Source organism: Leptosomus discolor, chromosome 3 (assembly GCF_034619465.1).
Source record: "Leptosomus discolor isolate bLepDis1 chromosome 3, bLepDis1.hap2, whole genome shotgun sequence".
Taxonomy (NCBI): domain Eukaryota; kingdom Metazoa; phylum Chordata; class Aves; order Leptosomiformes; family Leptosomidae; genus Leptosomus; species Leptosomus discolor.
The window spans coordinates 12,757,928-12,777,594 of record NC_141393.1 but is presented as its reverse complement, the minus strand read 5'-3'; the positions used below and the strand labels follow the sequence as shown (position 1 = coordinate 12,777,594).

Sequence of the window (19,667 nt, the reverse complement as noted above, 5' to 3'; positions counted from 1 at the left end):
CCAGGTTAAAAAGCAGAGGAAGCCATCGATCAGCTGCTGCAGGCGGTGGCTGGCACCGGCAGGTTGGGAATACTCAAGTCTCACCACCCCTTGGTCCTGCAACAAGTGCATCTCTGCAGAAAGCGATGACCCCGGGCCAGGTCTCCAAAACTGACACACAGTCACCCCCATGACACGAACCCAAGGGAGACCCTCACCCCCCAGCCCCCCAACCCCAAGCCCTTCTCTGGACCTCACGAGGCCGGCCAACCCGCCGTGGCTGGGGGGGCCCGGTGCAGACACCGCGCAGCACAGCCAGCCCGTGTGTTGCTTGCTGGCGAGGCGCTGGTGCCGCGATGTTACCATGGTGCCTGCAAGAGCAACCGCAGCAGCCACCGGCCCCGCACCACGGCTGGGTCTCGCTGCGGAGGGGGAGGCATTTGTATCTGTACGGGTGTTTTACTTGCTGCCTGTGAGAGCCTTTTTGTGCTCTTTTTTCCCTTCAAATCAGTTCATTGCAAGTGACCTGGAGCTCCTCTAGCTTACAAGCCTTTAAATACACATATACACATGATTTATTTCCCACGGCCAAGGCCAACGCAGTGCTGCATGCTGGAGGCTGTTGCACCAGGCAGCCCACCACCCTGCACAAGGAGAGGTCTCAGGGCCGTCGCCCAAGGAGACCCATGCTGCTGGGCCTGGAGCGAATTCCTTCCCTCCCTGTGCTATATTTGGGTCCCTCACTCCAGGATCCCGAGGGGTCTCGGGGCTGCATCCTCCCCCCTGACATGTGCTGAAGGCGAGAGGCTGGAGCATCCCATGGCCACACGCTGGGGGAGGCAAAACCAACCCATTGGCAATGGGGACCATTGCACAAGATGGTGTCAGGATGGTGTCTTTCCCCTGTGAGCAGCTGAGGACGTCAGCTCTGCATCCCACCTGGGCATGCAGAGGTTTCAGCATGAGCCATGGGCAGGCGTGTGCCCATGTGGTGGGACAGTCTCTAGGGACCTGCAGAACGGCTCACCGCCCGGTCACCCCTCCATATTGGGGTGTACGGAGTTGCTGCTGGTGAGGCTTCTTTTTTAAAATGCATTAGCAGCTCGAGGTCACTTACAATAGAGGCTTTAATTAAAGTAGAGATCAATTTTTGTCAGAGCGCTAGCAGAGCACATTCTGTACTTTTCCTTCAGGAGCCACATTCGCTCACTCGTACAGAATGCGTCGGAGGGAGGGGAGAGCTCTGCAGAAAAAACTGAAGCACCAGAGTCAATTCGCGATACGGGGGGCCAACAGCTGCTGGAAAGCCAGCTGTCTCCACGATCACTGCCCTGCACACCGGCGCACGCAGACAGCCTGTGGTGCAGGCAGGGTAACGCAAAGGGTTTTGGTACGTAAGAGTCCCTCCTGGGATCCTGTCTAAACAAGGAATTTAATTCGCAGACATCTTTGGTAAGCAGTGCATTAGGTGGGTGTTTTGTGCCGCCAAAGCTGTGCGCAGCACGGCTGGGCACCTGATGGCTTTGTTTTGCTCTTGGTCCTGAGAGTCAAGGGTCCCCCGCTGTGATAGACTAATGCAAAATGCATTAGTGTTAATGGCAAGATCTCAGGAGTCATTGCTTCCCGGGGTCTTAAAAGAAAAAGCAACCTGCACACCATTAATGGACACCAACACGTATCATTGTGCCTTCCCTCCATGCGTTACAGCCGCTCACAGAAGTTGTGCAAATCTGGATTCAGACAGTGCAGCAGACAGCGGTGCTCAAACAACCACCGAGCCTACAAACAGACTTGGCCCAATGCATTTTTTTTTTTTTAGTTTCTTTTTATTAGCAGGAGGTAGCAGCAGTGGAAGGGAGGGGATTCGGCAGGGGCTGGCACCACTGGAGTGCAGGAATTGGCCAAGGCGCTGCGGGGTGGCAGCAGAGCTGTGGGCATCTCCTCCACCAGCACGCAGGGCTCCACGCTGCTCTTCCTCACTGAACAGCAGAGCAGGGAGTGTGTAAGAAACTGGAAAGCAGGCGATGCTGCAAAAAAATCTGAGGGTTTTATCTAGCAGAAAACAACCAATAAAGCTGCATAGACCTGCGTAGTCAGGTGACAAAAAAGTGCTGCAGCTTATTGGGGAGCATGGAAAATATTTGCTGCAAGGATGGCGAACCGGCTGATTCCTGGGTTCATGTTCCTCCTCTGGCTGGAGCACAGCATTGCAGCTCTCACTTGCTGAGCACGTCCTGCTGTCTTCTGCTCCTGTCCTCAGCTAACCCTGCCAGCAATGCTGGTCCGAGCATCATTCGCAACTGGGACATGCTCTGCCAACGTTTGGCTTTCCCTGGCATCCCACAACAGGCATGCATCTGATGTCCAGTCTCGTCACCACCCACTGTCCCCAGAAACACGTTTAGGAGGGCTTTGCAAGGGAGCACCGAGCTTGTGCTGTCTGTTTCCAAGCACTGTGCCTTTCCTCCCGCCTCCCTGATGTGGCACCCATGACCATGGTACCCCTCCCCACGAACGAGAGCCGTCCGACCCCACACTGCCCTGCAGTGAGCCCAGGCCATGGGGCAGCAGCTCTCAACTCACAGGAAAGGGGCTGCTCTGTGCTGGGTGAGGGTGGCTTTCGCCCTATGAGCTGCGAGGAGTCCAAGGCTGCTGAGGAGGGATGTGAGGGCAGACCAAGAGCCGCATTTCCAGGGGTGCAAGCAGACAGCAGAAGGCGGCTCAGACCTGCTCCCACCGCAATGGAAGTCGAGGGCTGGGGAGATGAACACTACTTTTTGGTATGCCCTCCACACTTCTGCCTGCTGGAGCTGCTTCACACAGAGCAGGCAGAGTGCAAAGTGGAACATGAGATGCTCCAGTAACCCCGTATGCAAGAACAGCATCTCTCTTGTTCATTTTCCTTTTAAAATAGGCTAAACTCAGCGGCATGACTAGGTTTCTGGTCATGGTATGACACCTGCCTTTGGTACTTTGCTTAATTGCACCTAAAGGTGCAGTTCAGTTCCCACAGTCATCTCTTCCCTCAAATGCTCCCCTGCCTCTCAGTGCTTTGGTCTACCAGTGGCAGCTCTTAATATTCCTATGCATCTGCTTTCTCCCAGGGATGCCTCGTCTGGCGTTGTGCAGAACAACGAGGGTGCCTGGACCTTCAGCATTTCCATGCTGCAGTCCCTTCCCCGTGAATTACTTGTGTTAAGCACTTACCCGCAAACATGAGGTGAGCGTTCACACATTACACACAGCAGATCGCACCCATTTAGGAAGCTGTTTGTTCCGGGCACCTCTGTGCTGTAGACAGAAGTGTTGGCAGATGAGTTTAATTCTTGGGTAGCAAGTGACACCAGGATGTATCCCAAAATACACAGCCTTCTGCGGGGAAGAACTGTTCTAGAAGTGACCATGTGATGGTGAGTGGTACACCCCAGCTTCGGGACCTAACGGAATGCCTCTGTGAAAATGGAATGGGCAGAGACCAAATTATCCTTGTTCCTCACATAAATCTCTTCCTCACCTGTGCTACTAGACTGGCAGCCTCCAGGGAGAAGAAAGCGGACTGCTAGCAGAACATTTCACATCAAGTCTTGAATTTCTGCATTTCTGAAAGTTCTCGCAGGCTTAGGAGGACTCTTTAGGTAACCAGAATCTGAAGCCTTAAGGGAACAGAAGATTTGCAAAGGGCTGTGGTGGAGGACATGGGGAGGAATTCTACTTGGCCAGACTTGAGTGGAGGGAAGGAAAAAAAAAAAAAAAAGGAAAAGAATAATGTATTCATACTGAGCAATTAATTTATTTTTCTAGAAACGTTCTCCTGCTTAAATTATAACCAAGCCCTGGCACTGCTGAGTGCTATGATTTAATACCCCCATAATTAAAGACTTTGTTGTCATCCGAAGTCCTCACTGTGCAGAGAAAAATCAGCTCAAGAGCAGTAGAAATGTTTTTTAAAAGTCAAAGGCTGATTAGCATGAAATACTTGAGAAGGCTTCCGGCACACAGCCCTCAAACCTCCCATCAGCTATCACCCCCATCCCCAGGGCGGAGCGCGGGGGCACTTTCCCCAGCCAACCCGCCCCAGCCTGCTGGCCTGGCCCAGGCAGGTTTGGCCAAGCAAGGAACAGGAGAAAGTTAGAAAACCATCCACCTAGGCCTTGCCCATTACGATAACCTGGAGAAAGGTGGGCAAGACAAAGTGAGAAGTAATCCAGGAGCACTTGGGCACCCCACAAGGAATAAGGGATGCTCACCCAGGACACGCTAGAGAAGATGTTGGCTCTGTTCTAGCTTCAGCGAGCTCTGAGGTACTCAAACACTGCAGCATGAGGGGAGCTTTAGGAAAAGAACAACCTATATTAGGAGCTGCACCATTCACACAATCCTTGAACTGTTCCTAAGTGCTTTTTGGGACTACTACTTTGACAAGTTGACAAAAGCCTTTATTGCTTTATCAGATATAAGATGCCTGCACAGATCCTGCAGCCTCCTTACGATGCTTCGGCCACAAGGACAGAGTCATATAAATAATTTACAAATTAATTAATAGGGCCAATGACTCCGTGAAACGACAACTCTTAACACAAACTGAGGGCACAAAATTTCAACACTGTATTCCACCAAAAGGACTTCCATTGCTCCTGAACATGCATTTACGTGCAGAAACACACACCTTTCTTGTGGCATTCCGATACGGAGCTTCAAAGCATCTTTCACTTTATGTAAAATGTCCATGTGAACAAAGTGAATTTACCATGAAACTAAAGCAAGTGTCAGCAGTAGACTGTTTTCACATGTCAAGACAGACGACTATGAACTTTAAAACCTCCCTCTTCTGCTTTATTGACAGGTAAATTGTTCAAAAATGTTCTCACAATTCAATAATTACAAAGACTTAGACTTACATTTAAAAAAGTAAAAACCAGAAAACCCCCAAAGCAGTAGTGTCCAGCTCTAACTGAGCCCCTTTATCAAGGATCTGAGAAAAATAGCAAGTACTGTCGAACACTTAACGTAACAGGATTAAATGTTGACTAGAACACTCAGTTTAAACTAAAGATAAGTGCACGTCCTATACAGTGTTTCAGAAAAGAACATTAGCCATTGGTATATCATTAGCCCATTTAAACCAAGTTTTAAATAAGTGACATCCAACTGTCATAAAATTGGCACAGAAGGCACACTAGTGTGACAATGACAAACTGGATATGCCAGCCACTGAATTAATTACAAGCTTTTAATGAAACATGGTCACAAATCTTTGATTACTAAATGTATAATACATGGAAGCATGAGATTAAATATACACGCAGAACACCACCACTGCACGTGGGCCATAGCAAAATATACAGGAGTGTGTTGTGCATTTTTCTACATGATCAATACTTGATTAATAATCATGGGGTCTTCATGCAGGTGAGGATACAATTAATGAGAAAAGCAGCACCCCCAGTTACACATCCTTCACGTTCCACTTTGGTAACCAATATAAAACAGACTGATGGTTTAGTGCGATATAGTCCCTTAGATCAAGCAGACTTCGAGGGCAATGTGTCCATGAGAAGGCTTGCTAGCTAAACAATGTAGTGTGTCCTTACACCAAAAAATCCAGGAGAAACAACTTCTCAGAAGGAGATAGACAGGAACTAGGAGTAAAATTTTTTTCACAGCAGTAATTACCAGTATTTTAAAAGCCCTGACTAATGACTGATTGATGAGGACTAAAAAAGCAGGGTATGGGTAAGAGATAACTGGCAGTAGTCCTATGTACAAGACTAAAAAGTTGGTAGAAAGATAGAAAGACAGTTATGCAACTGTGTTTGTAATGGCTAAATGAATTAAAAGGCCACAAAACTATAACCAACTTTTACTTGACTTCCTGGTGATTCTATTGATGTTGGAAAACAACCTACATCTTCCTAGCATTCTCCTTAAGATTTAGGAAACAAACAGTTATGGGAAAAAGGGAAAAGTGTATTCATCTGAGGATGTAACTAGACTTGCTCACATTTCCTATTTAGAGGTCCAAATTGTGTCTAAAAGGATTTCCTGCTAATGAGACATTACATCATTCTATAGAAAAATAATATTCCTGATATTGTAGCAACATTATCAGTATCTCTCTCTATTTCTTTTTCAGCATAAGAATAAGACTATTTACTGGTGGCCTTAAATGCTCCTATGCAATAAAACTGTGTCACAGCTGTGCAGAAAGGAATCAACCGTAACTGAGCAGTGAACAATTCTGCATAAAAAGCTCAATCGCTATTTAGTAAAGAATTTTCTTCATTTCAATAGCTTGTATCTACAATCTGGATATATAATTATTCTTGTACAACACTAGAGATTCAGTGTCAGTCTTGGCACTAGCATCTGAGACAGCTTTGCCCTGCTCTTGAATACTCCACAGAGTCACGGAAGATCGAAGCCAGAACGGTGAGAGCGGTAGTGTTATGCGTCACAGGTTGACTGGTCCAGTCCATCTAGTGTAAGCTGATTCCTATGCGGAGAGTTGGGACTTGGGGGACCACTTGGGTTTGAGCTGTTGGATGGAGTAGAGTGTTTGGTGGAGTCTGAATCAGGCTGTTAACGAGAAACGTAAAAAAAAAAAAAATATGCTGACTTAAAATCAACTCTTTACACTCAAAAGCTTTCAAAGGCACTCTAAAATTAGGGTAAGCAACACCTACGAAGCAGTGTGTTAGACTCATTTCCCAGCTAAATATTTATGCAAATACTTCCATTATTGTCAATAGGCCAGTCCTGAAGGTGACCTCCTGATGTAACAGGAATTATGGCAAATACATGGAAATTGCCACCTCTCAGGCTCCTCTCCTTTAGCCATTGCAAGGCTTTCCCGATGGAACGCCTCTACCTGCCCACTGTTGTTCTGGATCTACCAGCCCACGTTTTTTATGCCATTTTTATAGCCCAGGAGTAGCTTTATCTGCCCATATAAACATGTAAACAATTATGATCAAATCATCTCCAGTTTGGTGAGAAGGAAGGAAACAGGCGTATGAACTGTTTACAGAACAGCAACAAGCACGTGAAGCGCCTGACAAGACTGCCAAGTATCAGGGTAGAGATCTGTAAAGAGAATATACTTAACTAGGGGACGCCCTACGTCAATATCTAATAAAGACAGTCTATCCACAGTTACTTCCCCAGTGTTAGACTGGTTGTTGGACATTTGCTTTCACAGACTGGTCTCATTGCAACAGGATGGCTGGCATGTTTCCCACTATTTTGCTGAGTTATAACTCTGAGCACTGCACCCATTCACAGCTAATGAAATACTGCACAGGAAAAACTGGTGCCATCGCAGCAAGTTATTTTCAAGGAAGGGAATGCATATTTGGCAAACAGATTGAAAGGTAACAGCCTTCAAGAAGGCTCTTCACAAGGTTTTGCATGGCTCAAACAATCAGATGATCATCTGTAACAGGATTATCCTAACGTGATCCAGTTCATGCCACGACAAAGCCAAAAGCCACGGGAAATACACTATAAAGCCAAAAGGTGTTATTAGAGCCTCCTTTTTCAAGTTTAAAACTACTATTTTTAAAAAAATTTACAAAGTCATAAGAAATTGTAAGATCTACTGAAAATGTTGTAAAAACCTTAGAATCCACCACTACTTGTGGCTACAAATGGCAACTATCATTACAGCATGGAACGTGATGGAATTTGGGAGGGATGCTGCAGAATAACAAAGTCAACCAACACAGTCCATCATCAGCACCTGTGAAAATCGAGACAGTTTCAAAAATACCTGTGTTTACAGATCCCTGTTTTCACATGCTTTTAATGCCTTACTCAAGGTACAAAGGAAGGCAGAGCATGGCTGTGTTCAGCACTCTGGATAAACATTTTGACTTGGGGGGTACTAAGGCATCCTGCAAAGGTTTGGCTTCAGGAAAACACCCTTCAAAATTCAGAACATTACACGGGTCTGTAGTTGGGTACCAAAAAGCGCTAAAAGGATGCAAAGATCTTGATCTAGGAGTTTGCCTCCTGGAATAATTCCTAACACCCTCCTTGCACAGGCAGTGCTTGAGCAAACCTTGGAAGAAGCTACACGCACGATAAATCAAGGAAACAAAAATCACACATCTTCTCTCCTTCGACTCAGGGACACCAGTTTTGGACAGCCAGGACATTTTCAGTTTGGTGACTACTGGTACTGTTTTACTCTTGCTAAAAGCAGTTTTACATATTTTAAAACACGACTCCTTCTGAAGTTACATGACAAAAAAACCCTTTCCTAAAGACAGCACACAAAATTACTTAACTAGTCATATTACTTTCCTGTTCTATGCTAATAACCCAGAGAACATTTTTAGGAGCTTTGAGGACATTTCATCAATTAGTCAAATTTCGCTTGTCTACAAAGCTTAATCCAAGACATAATATACTTCTTGAAATATCACCATAAGATCTTTTCACAGCTTTGCTTTTGTGCAATCATGTATTACAGACTGGAGAAAAGCTTTGTGGAAGGAAAACATCTCCATAAAGAACATGGTCTTTATGAAGTATTTCCTCAGAAATTTGATTTATTGGAAAAAGAAAACAGTCTACGGCAACAGGATATCGTCAGTCTCCATTTAATAAAAGCTACTTTACCTCTTTGTCAAACTCCTGGTCAGGGTCAGACATACTTCGGGAAGGCATGGCTCCTCCCACGTCACTGCCACCTGTAGAGAAAGGAGGAAAAAAGGCACGTTTACGGCTTCTCTTGTTGAAGCCACAAATTACAGCTCAGAACTGACAAGCTTGCTTCCAGCCTTACTTGACGAGGGCCATGAAATATAGGTTTTGTTTCTCTGCTGCTGCTGCTGCCGTGAGAGGTTAGCTGTAGACGGACATGGTTTCTCATCCTGTGCAGCAGGCAGGACACTCTACAGTTGAAATGAAACACCTTGTTAGTCAGCAACAAAAGCTATCCAACTAGCAGTTGTTACTCATGAAAACTTTACTGTGCTTTTGAAGCTATTTACAACCCAGTGTTGGTAGAAAAACTCTGAACTTACTTGACCACATCCACATATTTTCAGTAACAGACACAAACCCTGAGAAAGACAGAGAAAGAACTAAGCCCCACAGCAGCCACTGGAACCTGTCAGCCAGCAAACCCTCTATGAAGGGGCAGGGACTGTACCAACAGCTCTGCTTTCCTTCCTCCTCCTGCTGAAAGGACAAAGGCATTACCCTTATCCGGGCTAGCCAAGAAGGACAAGAGAAAGTCTGACTAATAGCTATAGAATGGAGGGTACGGACACAAAACCGTACCTTCGCGCCTTCCTCTCGTGGATTTAACGCTAAAGTAGCTCACACAATGCCGTATTTGTTAAATGCAAAATAAAAATAATGCTACAAAGCACAGCAACTTGCATGCATTTTAGTTGCCTCCACAGCACTCAGTTTTTTTCCCTCCCTTGTTTTTGCTCTAGAATTGGCAAAGTGCCACAAGCACACCATTCCCGTTCCTAACCGTTTGCAGCTACTCCTACCCTTGCTAGGGAAGCAGAGGAGGGACAGGAAGAGGAAGAAAGCAGAGGGGAGCCTTGCAGTGACGAATGGTCACTCTGGAGAAAGATTTCAGCAGAGACAGGGCTCATGCTAGACGCGCTCAGAGCCTGTTGGAGGTGATATCAGAGCAGAATGCCGAGAGGATGAGGGGGAAGGAAATTCATTCTGTTATTTTAAGAAGACAAACAAGAAAAAGGAAGGAGGAGAGACTGATTATTAACAAAACTACTAACAAGCTCCTGGCAGTGATATCTATTTCTTTCAGTGTCTCATTCACAAAGCAGCTAACAGTATTTCCTTGCACAGGATTTAGAAGCATTGCACATCAGGAAGGTTCACCTTTCTCAAAATGATTAAAAGAAGAATTTGGTACAGAGATAATACTTGAACACATATGGTTCATCTTCACAGTTTTTCTGAGGAAGAACAAACACACATATATCTCCCTCCCTTTTAAATGTGTTTTACCAGTGGGAGGTCCATGAGAACCTGCATTCCATCTCCTGGTCCCATATGAGCCACGTGGTTGAAATTCGTTGGGTTAGAAATCATCTTTGACCTTAGCTCAGGGTCTCTAAGCATTTCCCTGGAAGAACAGAGTGATTTTTTTCTATTAGCATCCCCAGTCTCTGCATGTCATCATGTACATGAAGTTACACACCACAATTCAATTCTTACCGCCTTTGTTGTATTCGCTCTTCCTCAGGAACCTTAAATACAAATCTTCTTTTGCTCCTAGTTCGAAGCATTTGCTTCTTGCTATTGTCAGATGTTTCTGGTACACTGAGGGCAGCTCCTGCTGTAATATCACAATGCAATTTCACATACATAGGTACATGTTGACCCAGAAGCATCCAATACAAGTGCCATCTCATGCAAGTTTCATCTCATTGCTTAAAATTACCCAGTTGGCTTTGTATCATTTTTCCCGTTTCTCCCCCCTATTCAATACTCACCTGCAAACCTGTTCTTGAAATATATTAGTCTTGGTGGCTCGCAGTTAAGGAGATTCAGTGTGCCATCCATGTTTAACGGTCTGATCTGTTTTGAGGAGGAGGCAAAGAATTAACACAAGCTAGCATACACTGTGAAGAAACATCTCATTTGGAATTAACCCCATTAAGTTCTATATTGCAAGAAAATTACTTACCCTTCGCAGGCCAATAGTCTGGACCCATTCCATAGTGTTAACATCAAATACATCAACACCATACTCGCTATACACAGTTACGTACGAAGAATTGCAGCCTGCATACAATAAAACAAACAGAAGACCCTAATGTTGTTTCAGCAGTCCAGAACTGACTCATATTTGAGCAAATTTCAAGAGCTACAAACTTTCCACTACGTGCAAGATATGTTTTAAACCACTTTTTCCCAGCCCCACTTTCAAATAGGTATTTTTGTGATGACAGATCTGGTAAATGACAACTGCCAGCATCACGGAAAGATTTCAATTTTCCCCTTTCAGTATTTTTAAACTTGGAATTATGATTTCATGAAATTGCAAAATGGCATCTGAAGTTTTCAGATGCATACAAATTTGCTGCTTGGTAGGAACTGAGCAGCTAGCTCTTCTACAGATGCAGATTACTTCATTTCGGAAGCAGCAAAATAACTATACATCTGCTGTGTGCAGGGGAAAAGAGAGGGCCACCATCTGTGAGGTGGGTCATGAAGTCATGATGCAGATCTGTTCTCAATTTCCTTCCTCTTTTACTAACAATTATCTAGCTTTAGATATTCATGTATGGGTTGCTCTCATCAGGTTAATAGAAAAATGTCACAATGCTTAAAGCCCACAACCTATTTTCTCTTTTCAACTCTTTTTTTTCTTTTTTTTTTTTAAAAAGCATAAAAGGCATCAGCAAACAAGTTTATCTTAGGTCAAACGAAAAGCAGAGATCCCTAGAGCTTCATATCAACACGCTTCTGCTCACATAAAGACCGTGCCCTGATGTAAAGAGCAGTTACCAGAAATTTAAGGGATTTAATAGAGAAAAGTGCTGCTTCGATAAACAAAAGGAAAATAACCCAGTAGGACACTAAACACATCACAGAATCTTCTTAGAAGAACTGAAGGCAGGTTGTGGTGCTATTTTTTAAATTCATTCACAGAAAGCCTTGGACAGCTATCATAAATATGTATCCCAGATGTGACTAATGTTCAAGTATTTATTATATGGGGTCACGGTTGGCTTGGATGTCCAAATCAAGGAGACCACTGAGCACCAGACAGAAACAGCTTGTAGCCGAGGCCAGCACTAACCAGTCAGAGCTGATGAGCTTGATCAGATCTCAACTGGCTCCCAGAGGGACAAGTCAGCGTCCGCACTGGGCTTGCCCACGCTACAGCTTCGAGACCTGCAGGCTCCAGGTCTCTGCACTGCCCCACTCTCAAGCTAAGCAGGCCCACGACGCCTGCACTGCCTCCGCACAGAACCAGCGCATTAAGCTGGTTTAACTGCAGCCTAGACAGGCCACCCGCGACGGGAGAGCTGGCTGCGTTAGCGCAGACCTCAGCCTCTCCTGGCATGAGGGGACTGAATGCCCTAAAGACAAGTTCTCCGTCATATCCTGAAACCTCTCTACAACATGGTCCTTTACCACAGCAGCAACTGCAACAGGGGGAGAACCATTTCCACTTTGATGATCTCCTGATGGGAGAGTTGAAAAATGCCACCGTCACTAGTGACAGACATCAGAACTGAGGAGGGAGGACAAGGCTAATGAAAACGGAAGTAATCCAGTTTCCTCTGGCAGTGGGAAGAGTTGCTCTTTCTACAAAAGAAGCCCTAGGCCAACACCACTCAGGACTGCACATACAAGAATGCTATAAAACAGTTTACAGCAAGAACAGCTTCTTATAATAACAGACAAAACCATTAACTAGCAAGTCTAGTTTGCTGAAATGCAAAAAACTGTAAAGCTGATAAAGGAAAAGGAAACATTAGCTTTGGCTAATGGCATTTTAAAGTAAATTTGCAACTACATTGTTTCCTGGGCCTTTGCTTCAGACTTCTGTACAGAACTAGGTCAGAGTAAAGCAAGCAAACAATTTCAGCTGAAGACAATTAAGATTAAACAAACTGCTATTAGGGCCTGATCAAACCAACATGCACCTAACTGCTCGCTGTACTATTTAAACAAAAAGCTATTTCTTGCCTTCAATCATTCAAAACATTTCAATTGCTATTTGAGCTCCACATAGAAATCCCAGTTTTATCATGAACTGCCTTTGACTACCGAATACTGAAAAATGCTGTGTATGTGCTTCTAGCCTAACTAGCTGATAAACCAGTGCTCCTGAAATGAGCTGAGTAGTTGAAAAATTACCCTCCACCTGCCTATGTTATTTTTGGAACTTTCCCCCCTAAAAATAAAGCCAAAAGGAGAAAAATTGTTACCAGTTCTGCCAAAAGCAATGTTTTTACCTCTTGGTTTGTTATCTTTATGAACCTTTAGAGTCACAGTTACATTTCTTCTTCAACTTTCTATTGTACTTTGAGTACAGGACACAGAAGACATCCTACAGACAACTAGACATTTACACTTTCTAGGGGAGCAAAAATCTTTACAGAATTTCACAGACCGGTAGTCTTGCACTGTCCTGTGTCCAGGACTACTCTCTGCAAAAGTTATTTTCCAATCCCTAACATTTTGTGATTCTGCGATTCCATTGTTTGTTCTTCTGTGTTCTGTAACAAGACAGAGCTTCTTTACTTGCAGCATCCAGGATCTCAGCCCACGGGATCGCAAAGTCCAAAACTACCATCAGGAAGAACTATGAATCCTGTTAACTCATCAAAACTTAAACTGTAGATATTGAAAGACAAACTGAAGCAAAATAGAATACAATGCTGATTATTTTTAGACAAGTAAAGCAGCAACAGGGATATGGCAACATAAAAACATATACATACTACAGGCAACAGGAGTTGCAGGCCACATTAGTTCCTGCATGCGTGACCTTCGACCTTGCGAATCGACGTACACTCCCATATGGCTGAAGCAAAGCAGGTATTCCTCATTACTGAGCTCCACAGCACAAAGGGCATCAAAAGACTGCTGTGAGAGGAAGATAAGCGAGGGGTCATTAGGATTTACCAGGTTTATAGATTGTCCATCTCCCTGGATGGTCAACAGAGAGAACCCAGACTGGTAGCCAACACAGAGCTTGTCCTTGAACACTGTCATCCACTGTACAGTTCCTGGAGCCTGAATTTCATTGAATTTTTTGTGGAAAGGTTTAGTTCTGTGAATTTCATAGCAAAAAACCTGTCGTTTGACAGCCACAAACAAGTAAGTTGAAGAACTCTTCTTTAGTGTTCCAGTTGTAATCAATTGGCAGCCTTTAGTTTCCGCAAGCTTAATGTCAAAGTTTCCTTCCGTCCCGTCCAGAGAGGCCCAAGTGTAAAGGTGAACGTGATGGTTCCGACCACAGATGAGGATGATAATTTTCTCTTTGGGAGCAAGCTCTATCTGGTACACCTTCTTGCAGTCAGCAGCTCGGACTATCACTGCAAAGGGAAGAGCAGCTGCTGTAAGTTAAACAAGAAAACCACCAGGCCTGGAAACATTGCAGCGTTACATACTGATGTCTGACAGCGAATCTAAACACAGACACATACCAGATAAGAAAAAGCACTTATTACACCTTTGACACTCCATTACTAATTCTCAGAACAAACAATGAAACAAAGCATTCCTGTAACCCTCTTTATTGATACAAACTCTCAGCAACACTTTGCAGGAAAAAGCTGCTTAAGTCTGGGATAAATGGAGAATTTTTTTTATAGAATAACGTCTGTACTATCTACACACTGCAAGATGCTGTATCTCCTGAAATGGGTCTCACCTTCAGGAAAATATCAGCATCTTCAGCAACTTATGGAGGAAGACCAAATTAGCAGAACACAAAGAAATATAAAGTATTTAATGCTGGTAACTGAGGATACAAAATGCTGTACTGTTGGCAAATGTCTCTGCCAAATACCAAAGCAGTACAGTAAGCGCGTGTTAAACACCTGCATGGAAAGGCAAAAAATGCTGTGTGTGATGGGGAAAGGGTGAGAAGGAATGGGCTTAAGCTGTAGGAAGGGAGGTATAGGACAGACACCAGGAAAAGCCTTCTCACAGTAAGGACTAGTTAGGCTGCCCATGGAAGCTGGGGATTTTCACTGCTTGTAAGGTTTTTTAAAACTGGGTTAGAGGCAGCTAAGGTATGATGTGCTCTGCTTTTGGGATCATGGGTATACAGGCTCTTTCAAGAAAGTAGTGAGTATTTCATGGGGTACAAGCAGAAGATACTACGCAATTGCAAACTAGGAAACATAATACACATAAGCCAATTATATTAAACTATCACTTCCATTTTTCTGTTAGTTGAATGCATTGAAAATATTTGTGAATGATAAATTAAAAAAAAATCCTGGAAATTATATGTATTTTTTCAGTAATAGTTGAGTAACCTAGACAAGTTATCAAATCCTGTAAACTTTGTAACAAGACTTTAGCTGTTTAGATCACAAAGCCAAGTGCTTTTGTGGTGTCCCCCGACTTGCACAAAAAGATGATCTGTCTGAAGAAATGTTCTGTGAAATAACCAGCTGTTGGAACTTTGCCACAGAGAAAAGATTTTCTTTCCCTAGCTCCACCTCCAGCTTACAGTTTAGTTTAAGAACTAAGTGATATTCTGACCAAAGACCTTTCATATAAGCAGCTGGCAGTTAATTAATACTGAAAACTATAATTGCCATGAAATGAAACAGTTATTACAATTTATAAAAATGCTATTAACACACAGGAACTGGCCACATAAAACTCCTGCAAAATACGTTTTAACTTAAAACCAAAACTGGTAATTCATTTTCACATTTACATATGACATGATGATGCAGATAATCATTCCTTTATGAAATGACCTTTCAAATTAAAGGTACAATTCTCTTTGATGCAAGAAGCTGTGCTGGAATCTCTGGAATTATTTGCATCTAATGTTAGTTTATATCTGAGTACTCACAGAATGGGGACCACTGGAAGTTTACTCAAAGGAATGGCATTTATTACTGGTCAAAAGAATTTCAAATATCTGATGTCTTCATGTATAAAGCAGTTTCTCCTGGAACTGGGCAATGGCTTGTTCTAAGCAAGAGGAAGCAATAACATTTTGCTTTTTGCCCCAAAACCACATCCCTAGCTTCGTTTGATTTTGAAGTCAAGTAAGTCTTTAAAAACCTGTATTCACTGCTTTATTTTACATTGAAATGCAAGTTTTAGCATGACTGCAATCCAACTTTCAAATAGCTACAAGCTAAATTGCACTGAAAAAGGAAATTTAAATTCCTCCATCAAACCAAATTTAAAGAAATATCTTTTTTGAAATTTGGAAAACAGTCAAAGAGGTTATTTCAGGAGTGTCTCAGCGACTTTTCCGAAGTTGTAAAAGGCACCTTTTAATTTTACAAATCTGCATCACTGACCTCAACATCCTCAACTCCCAGATAGTTAAAGACACCAGAAGGACCTAAGCTCAATATACATGAAGAAAGAATTAGGTGTTTTGTTAGAAACAATCCTATCAGAAAACCAAGGCTGCTAGCTCTTGTACCACAAGTAGTATAAATTTAGACAACACTCTAAACCCAGAGTGCCTCAGGAGTTATAAGACAGCATGGGTTTCATAAGGTATGTTTGGTGCTTTTGAAGTCAGAGAGAAAGAAATAATTAATATTTCCTATAGTAACTTGGAAAAGTCTAAATAGTAGTAGACTATTGCATTTAAAAATCATCAAATATTTCAAGTTGGAAAGGAGCCATAAGGATCATCAAAACATATGACTTAATTTCTATAAATTCAGTTTAACTCAACTAGTTTTTTTTTGTCCATTTATTTGTTCAAAATAAGAATATCTTATTCTGGAAGCAGATTGCAAAATTAACGAAAATTGCTCTTTGCTTTTCCATGTTTAAAATTGCATTTTGTATGGATCAACCCCAAACAATTCCCATGCTCATGTGCTAGTAATCCTTTTGGGCTCTGTGCTGTCCCCAGCATACCAAGGCACTGTTATCTGTATTTGTGCTCAGTATATCAGATTAAAGGGAAAAATGCTTCCTTGACTCCCTAGCTGTGATGCCTAATAATTCAACGATAGAGGGATATGCCCGTGCTGCCCAGTGACTACGCAGCATACATTTTGCTGTGGTACCTGGAGCACGCTCTGTATGAATTTCTGGAATGGACATGGTAAGTCTTCAGAAAGAACAGGCTAAACTGATCACACTTTTTCCCAAAGCAGAGGGTGGACTGCATTAAAAACAGGAAGGAAAAAGCAGGTTCAGAAGGAAGCATGGGGTCAGGGAAATAAAGAGATAATGGAAAGGGGCAAGCAAGGTATTTGCTTTGGCCATCATCAGCCTAAAACAGGATGTAAGTGGTTCTCAGATTTCTGGAAGAAACAGACAATGACACATGATGGCTTTAATAGAAAGTCTACAAACTCTTGTGTTGCGTGCACTGGCCATCTAACTTCTACTCCACGGCAGTTTAAGTCCTCTGATGGTGCACGTTGGGACAAGTCTGTTTCCACGTCAAGTTTTTCTCACTCAATTCAATTTCTATTTAGTAAGTGCCTGATAATTCACCGTGCATCAACTGCTGCTGTGCGTGCTCTGTGTGCTGAAATATTTTGCTACCTGCTGTGGGAACAGAGTTAAGTGTGTCAGAATATGCCCAGTACCTCATCCCTTTAACTTCAGTCAGTCAACTGAATGTAATGATAATGACCAAATTAGTGCTTACATCTTGCATTCACTTTTCCTTCTCATCAATTAACTGAGTGCTAGTGCTTAATACTCACTATACATGGAGGGCTGTTGTGTAACCTACATTATAACAGCACTAAAAGTTATGGAGCTCATTATTCTGTATGTAATTACTGCATGCATTATGGCCTAACTTACCGTCACGGGTCACCTCTATCACATACAGTCCTTCTTCTGAACCAATTGCTATTCTATCTCGATCTAAACCAGGAAGGAAAAAAAAAAGGCTATTAATTCAGCTACACTTAATCTTATCTTTAAAACAGACTGTTTGCTTTGAACACCTGGAAAATTTCTGGACAAACAGATTTTCAACAGTAAATCAATTTTGCTTAAGTTCACGCAGTCTGTCAAAACCCTGCTATATACCCTATTGCTAAAACTACTAAACAGTATTATTTACTCTGACTGGATGAAGAAATTTGAATATCAATGCAAGATTAGCATTTCCCCCCCGCTTATTAAATTCCTATGAAGGAATTCAGCTGAGGAATTTATTTAAAGGTGTCAGTGCCCTCATTACAGAAGCCCATCTAAAAGCTGCAACGACCCTTATAAAAGTTAAAACAAACTTACCTACAATAGCAGCAGCTAAACTTGCTTTAATAAGAGGCAGTGTACTGTCATAGGCTTCTTGTGGAATATGCACAACCTGGTTTTTCAGTCTGTTTTTGTGCAGGATAGACTGCAGCCCTTCTAGGATTCCAACCCACTTTCTCTTCTCATTCTCATTTTCCGTCAGGATCAGTAGAGAACAAGACTTTGAAGGCAAACCTAAGAGTGAAGCTGTCACCTTTTAACAGACAGAGAAAGTGAAATTAATAAGAATAATAAAAGCCCTTTCATGTCAGTATTACATACTTCACAGAACGGTGAAAGTAAAATACACTTTTTCATAACAACGCGATGATGTACCCAAGGGGAATGCAACGCAGTATGCAGCTGACATGGCCATGGTCTACAAAAAAAAACCCAGAAAACAAACCACTGCACAAGGTGCTGTGATTTTGTTTAAAAATATTCAGTCTTGTTTGATCATTCTGAATCCTAAAATATGGGTAAGGAATGCAACATTCCTTTCCTATAATAATAAATACATGGCAGTAAAAGGCTCCCTCCTGCTCCAAACTGGAATTTCAGTAGCATGTCATAATTTGTCCTGATCCCTCCCCCCACCATTTGAGACTGAAGTACTGCATTCTCCTGCTTCCCCTTAAAAGAAAATCACTATAGCTTCACTTAATTTTCAGGTAAATTGTCCTATAGATCTCAGAACAGAATGTATTCTGAACAGAAAAAACTATCTAGGAACTTTCTCTTGCCCAAAGTATGCACTTACTAATTCTTTTTAGTTTTGTGTCCTGTATGAAGAGATGGAGAGGTTTGTGAGATCAGGGAACTATCTTTTCAGTCACAAACAGGTCATCAACCAGTATCAGCCCTCACAACATACTTTCAGAATAACAACAGTTAAACAGAAAAATAAAAAGCAGCAAAAGGCGCAAAAGTGGAAAACTGAAAGCTGTAACTATTCACATGTGGAATAACACACCTTCAGTCTATATGCCTTGGTAAGAAAAACACCATAAAGATGGATGATGTGATTATGCAACACACGCTTCGTGAAGGAGTGAATTAAGCAATAATATTAATCTTAAAGATAAAATAGATCTGAAAGTAAACTTTCAGGATGTCAAAGACTGAACTCCAGAAGTAAGATGAAAGTGAAGAGCAGTAAGAAAAGAACTGAGTAGTTTGCAATTGCTCATAGCTCTTATTACTCTGCATCAAGCTTTGTTCATGTCTAAACTGTAACTAAGCATTAATATTTTAAAGATGGACGGAGGCATAATGGATAACATTTCTAAATTTGAAAACAAAACCAAACCAAACCAGACTTCAGCTACAGTTTTCCCTTTGAAGTACCACCATGTATTACTCCTCATTCTTTGAGGTGGCATCTTGCATGTAGTCAAATGCGGAAAAAAATTGGGAGAAGTTGGTCATAATATAGCTAGCATTATTTATCATACAAAAATCCAGTATTTGCTATGAAACTCAAGGCTTCTTAACTCAAACTGCTAAGCTGTGGAAGGACTCCACTACAGACACTCTTATACTATTATAAAAATGTATTGATGGCAGCACTTTGAGTGCAGAGTCTGGATGCCAGGACAGCCTAACATCCAGCTTTAAAAACTGGTTACCAAGGAGAGATGTTGGAGTCTGAGAAAGTTCTTCCTCTTCTCGATTTCATGGCGGGTCAGAAGTTGCAATATTTTAGTATTTGGCAGCATTCTGGTATTGCTTTCTGCTGGTGGAAGATCCAAAAG

At 42.6% G+C, this 19,667-nt stretch overlaps 1 protein-coding gene across 6 annotated transcripts in view; it reads right to left on the bottom strand.

Annotated features, from left to right (window-relative positions):
• Window positions 1-4,787: 4,787 nt before the first annotated feature.
• The window catches only part of CDC42BPB (CDC42 binding protein kinase beta), a 97,886-nt gene continuing 83,006 nt past the window's right edge, over window positions 4,788-19,667 (bottom strand). For 3 of the 6 annotated variants that reach the window (XM_086462652.1, XM_086462651.1, XM_086462655.1), the window contains exons 29-39: window positions 17,911-18,127; window positions 17,473-17,535; window positions 13,431-14,027; window positions 10,658-10,755; window positions 10,464-10,548; window positions 10,186-10,306; window positions 9,976-10,093; window positions 9,009-9,047; window positions 8,768-8,876; window positions 8,602-8,672; window positions 4,788-6,555 (exon numbers count right to left, since the gene is read on the bottom strand). In XM_086462652.1, coding sequence (XP_086318778.1) covers window positions 6,424-6,555; window positions 8,602-8,672; window positions 8,768-8,876; window positions 9,009-9,047; window positions 9,976-10,093; window positions 10,186-10,306; window positions 10,464-10,548; window positions 10,658-10,755; window positions 13,431-14,027; window positions 17,473-17,535; window positions 17,911-18,127 — 1,650 coding nt within the window. In that variant the 3' untranslated portion in view covers window positions 4,788-6,423. The remainder of the gene's footprint in view (window positions 6,556-8,601; window positions 8,673-8,767; window positions 8,877-9,008; window positions 9,048-9,975; window positions 10,094-10,185; window positions 10,307-10,463; window positions 10,549-10,657; window positions 10,756-13,430; window positions 14,028-17,472; window positions 17,536-17,910; window positions 18,128-19,667) is intronic. The other 3 variants (XM_086462650.1, XM_086462653.1, XM_086462654.1) reach the window with 2 other exon arrangements.